The sequence below is a fragment of the Epargyreus clarus genome, unplaced genomic scaffold, assembly GCF_041222505.1.
Source record: "Epargyreus clarus isolate Ecla_fem2 unplaced genomic scaffold, WU_Ecla_fem_2.2 ptg000005l, whole genome shotgun sequence".
Taxonomy (NCBI): Eukaryota; Metazoa; Arthropoda; class Insecta; order Lepidoptera; family Hesperiidae; genus Epargyreus; species Epargyreus clarus.
This window is the reverse complement of record NW_027332213.1, coordinates 2,936,898-2,949,537: the sequence shown is the minus strand read 5'-3', so window position 1 is coordinate 2,949,537 and position 12,640 is coordinate 2,936,898. Positions and strand designations below refer to the sequence as shown.

Sequence of the window (12,640 nt, the reverse complement as noted above, 5' to 3'; positions counted from 1 at the left end):
AAGTTGCACTTTGATAATACACGCAAAATATTGTATGTATTTTATTACTTTATTGTGTATTGTATTCAACAGGTACATCACTATGATTGCCTATCATCAAAATATCACCAGTGCATATGACACATGGCGAAACGTTCAAAAATCATATTAATTATGTAACAAACATGTATTCAATCCATAAAATTAAATATGAATAAATATTTACAGATATTATTTCTATAAAGTATTTTATTTAAAACTATATGCATGCATAATTAATATTTTCATTCAACCGTTTAAATAAAGACGAAACTCAAGCGAATACAGATAACATATGAAACAAATTTCTAGCACTTTCTATTTTAAAACTGAATTGTAAACATCAAATCAGCCACCCAGACCCTTCCATAGATCAATAACATATTTGTTTGTTGCGCAATTCAGACAACATCTAATTACACCCACCTCTGAAACCTTTACGAGCCGATAACACAAGATACACATTCAAGAAATTATAAGTCATGGCCAATAACAATTTAATGGACAGAATACGATCATTTTTTGGTTTTCGGCAAGAGGCTCCGAGGAATGACTTTCGCAACCCTATCTGGGGATCGGACGACGAGGACGACGGCGACGAACTTTATACACGGTCGAACATCGATCTGTACGGCGACCCCATGGAGTTGCATCGCGAAATAACCAGGCAAGTGCAAGATATGTTCAGATCTTTTGGCAGTATGTTTGGGGACATGGGTTTCTTCTTCGAGGAAGTGAGGCCGCCCGGCGCCATCATGGACGTGCCGAACGAACCGGAGAACTTCAACAACAACAACATTCGAGACTATTACTTAAAGCCCGGCTACCAACACGACCGACACGATTTGCACAAGGACAATGATTTGGACGGTAAACTATCCTCAAATGACATAAAAGGATTGTTGAAACAGAAGGAGGATGGTCAGCTCGTCCCGGTGACTCCGTTCGATGGCAACCTTGTGCCTGGCAGGGCGTTCTGTCAAACAGTCATAACAACGAGTGTGACTAAGCCCGATGGCACAGTGGAGACACGCAGGATCGTTAAAAAGGGTAACGAGGTTGTTGAGGAGACGGTGACTACAACGGAACCCTCCCGTGGACCCTTCAGCGGTCTCAGCCCCATCTCAACCCCTGGTCATGTGTTTTCATCACTGTCGTCCCTTCTGAGGAATTTCTACTAATTCATTTTACTTGTACTTTAATAAGAGTCAATGTGTGTTGGAGGTTTAGTGTGATATTACGATTATGACAATTACCAGTAGTTTTTACCTTTTATTTCTTTGAAACAAGCTTATGATTGATATTAATGAAAAGTAATAGAAGGAAATTTTCATATTCATTCACAATTAAAGTAACATAATTTTCATAATAACATTTTGATCTTATCAAAGCATGGAAATTAAGCAATCAATCTTTAATTAATCTGAATATCACATTAATCTTGCAAATAATATCTCACTCAACCGTTATTAAATGCGACTGATTTATTTCCAAGTATTCAAAATTCCAATGACTATTGAATTTTATTATTTATTTTTAATAAACCGTCAATGGCTGTTATTTTTTATTTATATATTATTAGCGTATTGTATTAATAGTTTTTAAAAATTGTCATATTCAATAACATTGTAGGTTTCTGTAGACTTATTTAACTTAAAATATTATACTTAAATGAGAAATAATACAACAGAAACAGTATTTCCTTGATTCCTATTATTAGAAAATCGGAAGTATAGAAAGAGGTTTCTATGTGGATTTCATATTTGGACTAATATTTTTCATTCTAGTGTACTTCTATTATTAATTTAAAGGATTTAATAAATAATGATAACTAGTCTTTATGTTCATTCTGTTGTAATTACTACCTTTAATTAGTTATAACTGAATTAACTTGAAATTAACAACCTTCAAATATTGTTTACAGTTTTGAAAATATTCCTTTTATTCAGAACTAGCTGACCCGGCAAACTTTGTACTGCTTCAAAATCTATTTATCAAATATCATATAAAATATAGCCTATGTTATTCGTGGATAATGTAGCTTTCGAATGGTGAAAGAATTTTTAAAATCGGTCCAGTAGGTTTTGAGCCTATTCATTACAATTAAACAAACAAACAAAGTTTTCCTCTTTATAATATTAGTATAGATGAAACATTTAATAGGTTGGTATAATTTGTTTACTCTTACCTTACACATTTTTTATTGTAATTTACAATTAATTAGTAATGCATGTATCTATTTATCTTTCAGAGATTTATATTCATACTATAAAATACTTGTAGAAATAAAAATTACTCCGGTATTTAAACTATATTATTCAGATTACGTATTGTGAAAAACTATTAAACCATTATAATATTCTGGCACTGTTTAAAACAAAATATTTCATCTTAAAAAATCTCAACTTAGCATGCAGAATGTCACAAGCAATCCATATATATAAAAAATATCTGCACATTTAATATTGCCTAATAAATATGTATCAGGATATGTAATAACTGATAGAATGTCTTCTATCTTTTTAGCATTGTATGTTTGTTTTTCTATATCTTTCAGTAAATACCACAAGAATTGCTAGTCTATTGTAGATGTAGTTTCCAAATTACATAAAGACTTTTTTAAGAAAATTATAATTTATTTCTTCTTAATGAGGAAGAATTGCTCCTTTTATTTTAACTTGAACATTTTTATCAAATTGATGACAATTTTTCTCTGTTAGGATTAAAATATTATTATGTATTAGAATAGTTGATATGTGGAATGATATGGGTACCTACTTAAGAAACATACACTTTTCAAATAAAATGTTGTAGTTAATATAAATATGCTGGTTTATTTTGCTACCTATTATACTACAACTATTTTGCTGCTATTATGTATTCTCCATCTTCTATTTACGATTCAATAATAATGATCGATGTCTATCTGTATACATATAAAGTAGAAATTAATAAATCTTAAAATCAAATATTGTTATATTTTTTATTTCTTCAAACTAATATTTTCCTATATTCTTACTATCTGACCCGGCAAACGTTGCCATATAAATAAAAAAAAATGTTAAGGGTGAACAACCCTTATCACTTAAGGGTATAAGAAATAGATAATAGCCGATTCTATTTGGTGAAAATCGCTAAAGCCGTTTCGGAGGATTATGGTAACTAACATTGTTATGAGATTTTTATATATAAGATTAAGAAGTCACCAATATAGATAAAATGGATATGTCAATAAACAATGATCATCGCCAGCTCGTTACTGTCCCACTGCTGGGCACGGGTCACCTCCTTAAGTGAAAGGTTTTTAGGCGACAGTCGGCCATGCTGGTCAAGTGCTATTTGGTAAACTTCATTTATTTTTCAAAAACGTTTTTCTTAAATTCAGATCTATTAATTCACTATATTTTTTCAGCGTTAAAGCGAGTGACCATTATTTATTACGAGTATTAATTATTTGTGTACCTATACAAATAACTTTCAAAAAAATAGAGGCGTCTCTGAGATTCGAACCTCGGCCCTTCCGATCGAGAAGCCGTATTTCAATCATTGGCTATCATGTAGGAAATTGCAATACATTTCTCCTATTTTAATTCGTGTTTCGGTTTCGTGTTGCAATAAAACTACATATTGGAAATATATTAATTTATTTTCATTTTCATGACTTAAAACATACTGCGATATGAACTGTCACCAGGATTTATTATGAAAAAAATTTATACAACTGACCATAACACGATAAGCAGGTTCTAGAATTCTAGTCTAATGCCAATTAAATATTTAATAATTGTAATACTCATTTAATTGATCTTATATGTAACTCCTTACAAAATAATTAAAAAACTTTTTAATATTCTTAGGTCGACTTTAGAAAGGAAATTGATATTTGATACAGATCCTTAAAGTATATTTACTTTAAAATTAATTAATAAATAGCGTTATGATACTAAATAAATATTAAATAATGCATATTAAGTATTAATAACTCACTTCAATTACCTTGTACCATATTTTTTCAATTTAGTTAATGATATAAATGGCTTTGTTCATATTCAAATAGTTCAATCTTCACTCCCGTATTGATATTACGAATATTGATAGGTATCTCTTCCTCTAATATCTGCAGGCTAATCGTTAATTCGGATTGGTTCAAGCTTACCTAAGCTTAGTTATATACTATTTTAATCCTAATATAGAGAGCTTAGGCCATCAGTATTGTATTATGTAGAATTATTGGCAGTAGCAAGCATCTCGCGTGTTACTCTTGATCCACGTGAGGTACCGGTTGACTCTGGTGTAGACGCCAGGTCTGTCTGGTCTGGCGCAACCCTCACCCCAGGAAACGACACCTGAAAACAGTAGAACCAAATCACTAAGTAAGGTATAAGGGAGACAGTTGATATTAAGTGGTGCTAAAGCTGAAAAGACAGTAGTTGCGTATTTATCGCTACTGTGTTTCTATAGTCCGCACTATTATGCTAGATGTATTTGTGGGTACCCCTGGCACCGAATAAAGCATCCCTGCAAAAATCTCCTTGAAACAATCATATTGGTATTGCCACCCATGTTGCCATGCGGGTGGCATGGCAGTTTCATCATGCTGAAATTAACAACTACCTACTCCTATTGCATTTTTAAAAAATCTGTTTGAAGTAATATTTCAAATTTAACCAGAAATAGGTACAGATAATTTAATCAGAGTTGTGTTGGAAAAAAACATAGTAAACTAATAGTAGGCATTTACAAAATTAAAAATTAGGAAAACAGGCAGTTTGAATCAAATATTACGTAAATGTCTTTACGTTTCTAGTAAATTATAACTAATAACTAACCAACTTCCTGGAACTGCGCGGTGGTAGAGTTGAGGACGTGCAGCGGGCCGCCGGAGTCGCCCTGGCAGGCGTCCCGCCCGCCGTCCGGCTCGCCGGCGCACAACATGTTCTCCGTTATACGCTGCTTGTAGGCTGTTTCACGACATTCCGCGTTCGATATTATCGGGACGTACACCTGAAAAACAATGTATATATTTTAAAAAATCTTAGAAATGCATTTCTATCTACTTACTTAAAATTTTACTACCTAGTTATCTATTGACTGAAATAATAATTTCCTATGGGCTATTCGAGACAAGTGTTTTATTTCATAAAATTATAAAATACTTAAGGAAATCGTACCTACAAATTAGCTCATTTTATCCGTTAACTATCTGGTGATCTGTGATATTGTGTTATTGTGTAGATTGAAGAGGTGTAGTTGCTTATTTAGAATCTTATATTTTCTATATATATAACAAAAAGCTGTTATATGTCGTCACATGGATCAATGTAATCTGTTAAATTAAATTAAATGAAATTTAATTTAATAACTTGAAGAAATTAATAAATGATTCGAGCATCATGGTTTGCGAAGTTGAACTTGAAAGTGGTAGTGCTAGTGGTAGATAGGTATACCTAATATTTTATTCCACTACAATTAAATAGTCGAAGATATAAAAACTATTATTTAAGGTAAATTCATATAAAAGGGGTAATTTAGACAAATCTTAAAAGATTTTGATAATATCAGACTTACCTCTTGAAGAGTATCAGAAACGGCACCGCCTTCTTCAGTGGTTCCCCAGCCAGCGACCATAGCGCTGTAGTTGCTGTACGTCAGACCGTGGCTCGGCAGACAAACTGGCCGAAGACCTACGTCATTCAGCTCGTCCTCCTCATCAGTTCCGTCGGATTTTATCCTCTTTACCGCGCTGCTAAGATCCACCTATAAATGCAATATAGTAAGGTTTATTTATCTATACTAATGTTATAAAGAGGAAAACTTTGTTTGTTTGTTTGATTGTAATCAATAGGCTCAAAAACTTCTGGATCGATTTTAAAAATTCTTTCACCATTCGAAAGCTACATTATCCACGAGTAACATAGGCTATATTTTATATGAAATATATTTGATAAATAGATTTTGAGGCGGTTCAAAGTTCCAGTTGCCAGGTCAGCTAGTTTAATAATAAAGGTACTTATTATCTAGTTCTTAATCGCGGAGCCAAGAAGTCCGACTTCGTGAAGAAATTCATGACGTGGATTTCTTATTAAAATGCGGAGTGACTTTGGTAATTTCCGATTCCGACTTCCACATAAATAATATAGCTTGAAAAAGAAATATAATAAAAGGATAACTGTGTTCTAATTTTAAAGTTCCGGAAAGACGTGTGAAGTAACGTAAGGTGTTCCAACTAATTAGTATCAGGAAAACTATGTACCTGTTAAATATTGTCTTTAATTAACCATCCTTGCCACCATCATTCCCACCGTTAAGCCTTAGAAGACCTTACCCTTCGATCCAGCTTGAGCAAAGCGATGTCGTTGTCATAAGTTCCAGGGTTATACCGAAGATGTCGGATGATAGCAGCCACTTTCCTATCAATGGTCTTGGTCTCGTTGGCGATGGAACGGTCATGTTCCAGGAAACGAACAGTCATCCTCTCTTTGCGGAATCTGAAATGGAGTATGTTCTCAAGTAAATAGTTTTGTAAAAAAATGGTAAGGCAAAATGTTTTTTGCCTTCTACTCTGATTTTGATGCAGATGTTATGAATACAGATGTAGACAATTTCGCAATCATGCAGGCTAAAATTTATAATCAGATAAATAAAAAATGGGTAAAATAATAGGTGCGAAAACCTACACTCTTAACAAAAGTTGTCAGAGATATGAGTAGTAAGTAATCTGCACTTTGACAGCACGGTAAACTATACCCCACATCCTTGAGTCTTGGGAGAAGACCATTGATTTGCAGAGGGCCGACAGTAATATATTGACGAAGATAACGATTTCACAATGAAATTCTACTTTGTCGCGTCCAAAGAAGTTCAACTTCTAAAGTAATCTTACCCAGAAGTACAATGAGCAGCGGTGAGGACATATAAGTCGTTGATGAGGGAGCCGCCGCAGTAGAACCTGCCACCGTACATCAAGACTCCGATCCACGGTATCTCTAGCTTCTTCGTCTCGTAACCACCAACTATACGACGGCGGGTACGAGCGATCCCGCATTCTGGAATTGAAAGAAATTAATAATAAATTTTATTTTGTGACGTAAGTAATTGCAATTGGCGTTTTCTGAATCAACCAGTTTCCCGCTGTCTTCCTATCTAACTTGCCTAAACATGGTTGCCACTCGCGATAATTTCTTTCTCATCGCTTATTTGACCGGCCAATTTCCACTTAAATTTGGTTACCTAAAGAGCTATAAGCGCCTAAGAGGTTATGTATACCAAGCTTAAGAAAATATTTATTCGAACACATCACAAGAAAATCTGCGTGCCTGAGAGAATTCTATTCTGTTAAATCTATCAATTCGCACTTGATCATCGCAATCACATTGACTTAAACCCTTCTCACTCATAGAGGAAACCCGTGTCCAACCGTGAGATAGTAGTGGATTGTTGTTAATGAAGATGATGAAGATAGTGATGATGTTAGTGATTGAAACGATGAACGACGAGGATAACGGTATGATGATAGTGATTAAAAAATATGAAAATTATAATGGTATATGTAGATACTAACGGCAAACGGGGCAGTCATCTGGGGGATCTTGCGAAGGCAATGCGGGGCTAAGGGTGCTGGAAGTTATCCAGCCGATCCAGTCGATGAGTCCCTTCTCCTGGCCGTCGCCGTCGTCCTTTGGCGTGAGGTGGCAGCTGACCATGCTCACCGCACACGCGAATACTAGGAGCCACTTCATGATGGCACTGAAACTGGTATTTGGTCTTGTTATGGAAGGTTATTTAAAAAAACACAAATATAAGGTGCATTGTTGGTACAAGTGTAAATCCTAAAATATTTGAGATTAGTAAGTATTTACACATAAGTTTTTTTTAGAAAATATTTATAGTTAAAGGCTCTAACAATTTACACCCTATTACAGTTTTGTGACATAAGTAGAACTTGTGTTGAAAAAAAGATACATATCGGTAAAAATCGGCTCGATTATACCCCTAACCTTACCATTTGTTAGCAATTTGACAAAAATCCTAAAACCATTATCAGTTTTTTTATCGAATAATGCGACCTCATTGACACGTAATACGAACGCAACATCATAATCAAAAAACGAAAAAACAACCATCAAGTGTGCTAATTCCGAATTCCGTTCAGGCTGTTATTCGTGTGCCGTAATAGTGACCGACAACCCGATATAATAACGAACTGTAACGTACGAAATTTGAATATTTCGCCCGCTGTGCGTGCATCGTTTTACCCTAAACACCCCAATATACCGTTGTGGACTTAATAGCGCCCAAATGAGCTTCATTTACATACATTAGTGGCGAGAGCTTCAATTTACCAACGTCATAACGTTAATTAAATATAAATTTTATATTATTGCGCCCAACATATATACAACATACATACAAGTTTATTTTGTGAATCAAGGACACGGTGGACCGGTAAAAAAACTGGTCGGAGCCTATATCGGAGTACCGCTACTCCGATCAGTCATCTCGTCACCATTTGCATATTCATAAGTTTTTACGTACTTATGCGAAATTGTCGAAGGTCCCTGCAGAAAGTTTTTGCTCATTACGGCATAAATCATAATCATAAATCAGCGTTGGCGCAGGTCTGTGGAATTACGGCACAAGTTGCAATGGCCACTTCTGACCATATTCGATGAAATTACGTTAAATGACAGTGTAAAATTAGCACAGCAATAGCGTCGCATTCGAAGGAATGTTCACGATTTCTGATAAGCAATAATAAAATTTAAAACATTGTGAACAATATAGTTAATGTGTCTTTTACAACTATACTATCTGTAATACTTATGTGTTATTACTATGCTATAAACTATTTTACATTTGTTAAGTGAAATAACAAAAAGAAATTTGGCTATAAAACGATTTATAATATAAGTATGTCTACTATGTAATATGTATGTAGGTAAATTGCTATACGTACATAATTTTATGTCGTTTTCACAGTTATATTGTAAACACCACACGCTAGGGATTTGGCAAACAGCACATTATCAAATAGGGTTGAAATTGTGGACCTATCGATTAAAGATTATTCAGTTTTTTTTATAATATAGGAGTAGCAGACGAGTATGCAGTCCATCTGATAGAAGTGGCTATTGCCGCCCATGAACATCTGTAATCAACCCTAGATAACATTAGATTCCTACCTAATCATATTGTTTTGGAGTTGCAGTATTAGGTCACCGACATGAAAGTAGAAATAATATGGATATTTATAATCTTTATATATATATATAACCTTTTTCTAATCCGATTTTGCAAATTTATGAATCTAAAATAGCTAATCTAATTTAATGCTGAGTGGTGACTAATATTAACCTATGAATATTAACATATTTATGAATATATTAAAAATAACAATAATATTTGGTCCCAAAAATTATTAATTTATTTGTAACTGGCAAAAGTTTATTAAAAAAGTTATAAATGCAGCAGATTAAAGTTTCAGACATAATGATCGCAAATGATTAATTGGTCCAATGAACTAATTGGGAGTATTTAATTGAGGTGAAATTTTATAAAATACTTGTTCATTTAAATGCAATCCGGTTCTCCGAGACATTTATATGTAATTATGATTTATTTTTGGATATTCTGTAGCTATGACAGAAATTAATCAATATGGAAGACTGAAAAGCTCAGTACATCGAATACAACAATGGTTTCATGAAAAAAATCATTTCTTTGTTATTAGAATACCATTATCGTAAATAAATAGTTAAATACTATTTCCAACACTGTTTACAATACATTATCTTTTTTTACTTTCTAATTAGCTCCAAAAGTCTATGTATATGTACCCTCATTGTGTCTAAGGGCTCGAGCATAGACCTTTTTATACTATGAAAGTAAAAAATAAGCATGTAATCGACCTGATGGTAAGTGGTCACTGCCTCCCATGGATACCTGTTATTAACCCCAGATTAGTATAGAGACCTTTCTGAGGACGGGGACGTGAGGTGGAGGTCGGCCACAATCGTAATGCCCCAAATACGTATACCATACCCTCTAAACTCAACAGTTATGACACTACTGTCATTATTATTACGCTGCTGTGTTCCGGTTTGAAGGGTGTGGTAAGGGAGACAGATTTTTCCGAGGCGTTCCAGCTTAGTCCTCAGGGGTAGCAGCGCATCTGTGGCTGACCTCAGGTAGGAATATCTAATCCTATGTGTGGTTGATTACAGATGTCCATGGGCGGCAGTAGCCACTTACCATCAGGTGGACTGCATGCTCGTCTGCTACTCCTATAATATTAAAAAAATATATATTAGCCCACAGCCCTATCCCTAACATTGAACATAGCAACCAACGCTGATTTCCATGTAGTACCTTCAAACACGTGATCATTTTGTTAAATGCCCTCTATTATCAATTCTCGTTACGTCCACTATAAATTGTCAAGCTACGAGTATTCAATGCGCGCTTCACTGGTAATTTATAGTGGCTCTACAAAAAGATTTAGTTCACAATAAACCTCTATAATTATTACCGAATAGAGTTGGGAATCAAAATATTTATTTACTCAAGAAAAGCTTCAGGATAATGATACTGACGTAAAGATACTCATTTAATATGTTGTGCTCAGCATTTTTTTCTATACTACTAAAGTATTTTCAAATATTTTCAGGCTCAGTAATAAGTAGAGTAGACACAGATTTTAGAAATATTGTAAGGTACCCCTCAGGTACAGGACCTCAAGTGATCTTATCTCATATGAGTTTGATTACAGACGTCTATGGGCGTCAGTAGCCATTTATCAACATGCATGCATGCATGGATTGCATGCTCGTCAGCTACCCGTGTTTATATAAAACAAATATGAACATAATCCTGCTTGACAATCAGGCACATAAAATTTATAGCCCCGTTTGGTATGCGGCGTGCATCGCGCTCCCTGACTCGTTCTAGGCGCTAGAGAGTTGTCCGTTTTCCTGTTCCCCTATAATATACTTAACGGAATAGAAAGTAGTTCAATGCAATCAATCTATTAATACGTCATTTGTTATCGTTATAATTATGTATAATTTGCTAACGATGTTTCGAAGGCGAAAAACGGAGATTTGCAGCGCGAACACTATTTTAAATTTTTTTTTAGCTTGGCCTGTTTGTTGTTGTTCTAAAATTTTCACATACAATGATATTGAGATACAGATGGTTTGCATCAAGAATTACAATTTTATTTTAAGAATAGAAATACATACGTAATCCTTTCATATCGCTTAGGTACTTATAAAATCCTGCTTCCCCTGAGCAGTTGTGATCAACCCTAGATAAGATTAGATTCGTACCTGAGGTTTGACTAAGTTTGATTAAGAGGACTAAGTTGGAACGCTTCGCATAAGGGCTACAGCTTAACACTTCTGTTATTAAGCAGAAATAGATGTAGCGATGGTGGCTCCGGAGTCGAACCAAAACCAAAAAGGGCTCTACGTCCCTTAAACTTTCATTTATGTACGTATTTTACGTCTTTTTTGTAAAAAATGCTCGTAACTAATTTGATATACGATAATATTGTTTGTTAGAGTTTTCAGAATTTTATGGATTATCGTTAATTCATGTTACGCATAGCATCAGTAAGATTTGGATAATTTAACAACACTTATAATAATCGCAATAACTATTTTTGCATTAGTATTTTACTATAAATTGAAATACATGTATAATTATAATTTATATAAACCCTTGTTTTATCACAAACGGTAAAACGCAAAATTCTACCATACTATAATTATATATTATGTAGAAGGTTCACCTTCTCTTTAGGGTCCAACATCCGAACGCCTCAACGGTACACAGGTTTAAAAATTCAGTATGTTTCAATTTTGGATTTGAGGGCATAAATTTAATTTAAATTTAACTGACCACTTACAAACTAATTGAAATTGGAACGTTAAATTTTATGTCGCTACGAAATTACAACCGTGCGTAAAAATATGCTTTGACCGACCACTGCACAATGAATTTTCAAATAACGGACCCTCGTACATGGTCAAGTGTGATTTATGTCGATATCCTGTTAAATGGAGTAAAGAATTCTCACAGCACAATTTAAGAAATGCGTACGGTATTTTTTATGTAGGTCATGTAAGGATTAATACGTAAGCCATTAATCCACATTACAATAATGCGTTTATGTTAACAGGACAATGGAATGAAGACGGTATTATTCAGTTACATTCACTGGAAATACTTAATGTACAACGGAAAAGCACAAAGCGTCTTGAATGTTAAACTTTAACGAATTCAAACAGTGATTGATTTTCCATTTAATCATTCTAAAATTGAACCGGTTCGATCCGGACCAACATTTATAAAACAAAGCAAATAATTTTAATTTTATATAAATGTAGCTGTTTATTATTTGGTGACTTTACGTACCTATACCGGGACTCGAGTGAGAATTTTCCACGGACGCACAAATCACTCTACGGGGTCACTACATCAAAATATTTAAAAATAAATATCACGCCGGCGAAACGGTCGCCTGTTGATAAAGGAAGACGAGTGACCACTCGATCCGTGTACCGCGGATTGAAGGCAGAAAGAGAGAGAACTATCACCACTTTCACTACCGTTCCACTTA

The 12,640-nt window shown here is 34.3% G+C and overlaps 2 protein-coding genes across 2 annotated transcripts; one reads left to right on the top strand and one right to left on the bottom strand.

Annotated features, from left to right (window-relative positions):
* Positions 1-348: 348 nt before the first annotated feature.
* LOC140757939 (uncharacterized) lies at positions 349-1,468 on the top strand. The gene has a single exon (XM_073093854.1). It carries the CDS (start codon positions 501-503, stop codon positions 1,197-1,199), a length of 699 nt encoding a protein of 232 aa, XP_072949955.1. The 5' UTR covers positions 349-500; the 3' UTR covers positions 1,200-1,468.
* A 2,420-nt stretch (positions 1,469-3,888) lies between these two features.
* Positions 3,889-12,640, bottom strand: P37k (37-kDa protease). The gene is made up of 7 exons (XM_073093852.1): positions 12,436-12,640; positions 7,580-7,770; positions 6,902-7,064; positions 6,344-6,506; positions 5,587-5,775; positions 4,848-5,022; positions 3,889-4,364 (listed from the first exon to the last, which is right to left on the bottom strand). Exons 2-7 carry the CDS (start codon positions 7,755-7,757, stop codon positions 4,246-4,248), a joined length of 987 nt encoding a protein of 328 aa, XP_072949953.1. The 5' UTR covers positions 7,758-7,770; positions 12,436-12,640; the 3' UTR covers positions 3,889-4,245.

Bases quoted from the DNA above. Each gene is read 5' to 3' on its own strand.
- LOC140757939 (XM_073093854.1), top strand. From the start codon at position 501: ATGGCCAATAACAATTTAATGGACAGAATACGATCATTTTTTGGTTTT.
- P37k (XM_073093852.1), bottom strand. From the start codon at position 7,757: ATGAAGTGGCTCCTAGTATTCGCGTGTGCGGTGAGCATGGTCAGCTGC. The intron at 7,065-7,579 runs GTTAGTATCTAC...TTTCAATTCCAG, and splicing joins AGATGACTGCCCCGTTTGCC to AATGCGGGATCGCTCGTACC. The intron at 4,365-4,847 runs GTTAGTTATTAG...TACTGTTTTCAG, and splicing joins CGCGCAGTTCCAGGAAGTTG to GTGTCGTTTCCTGGGGTGAG.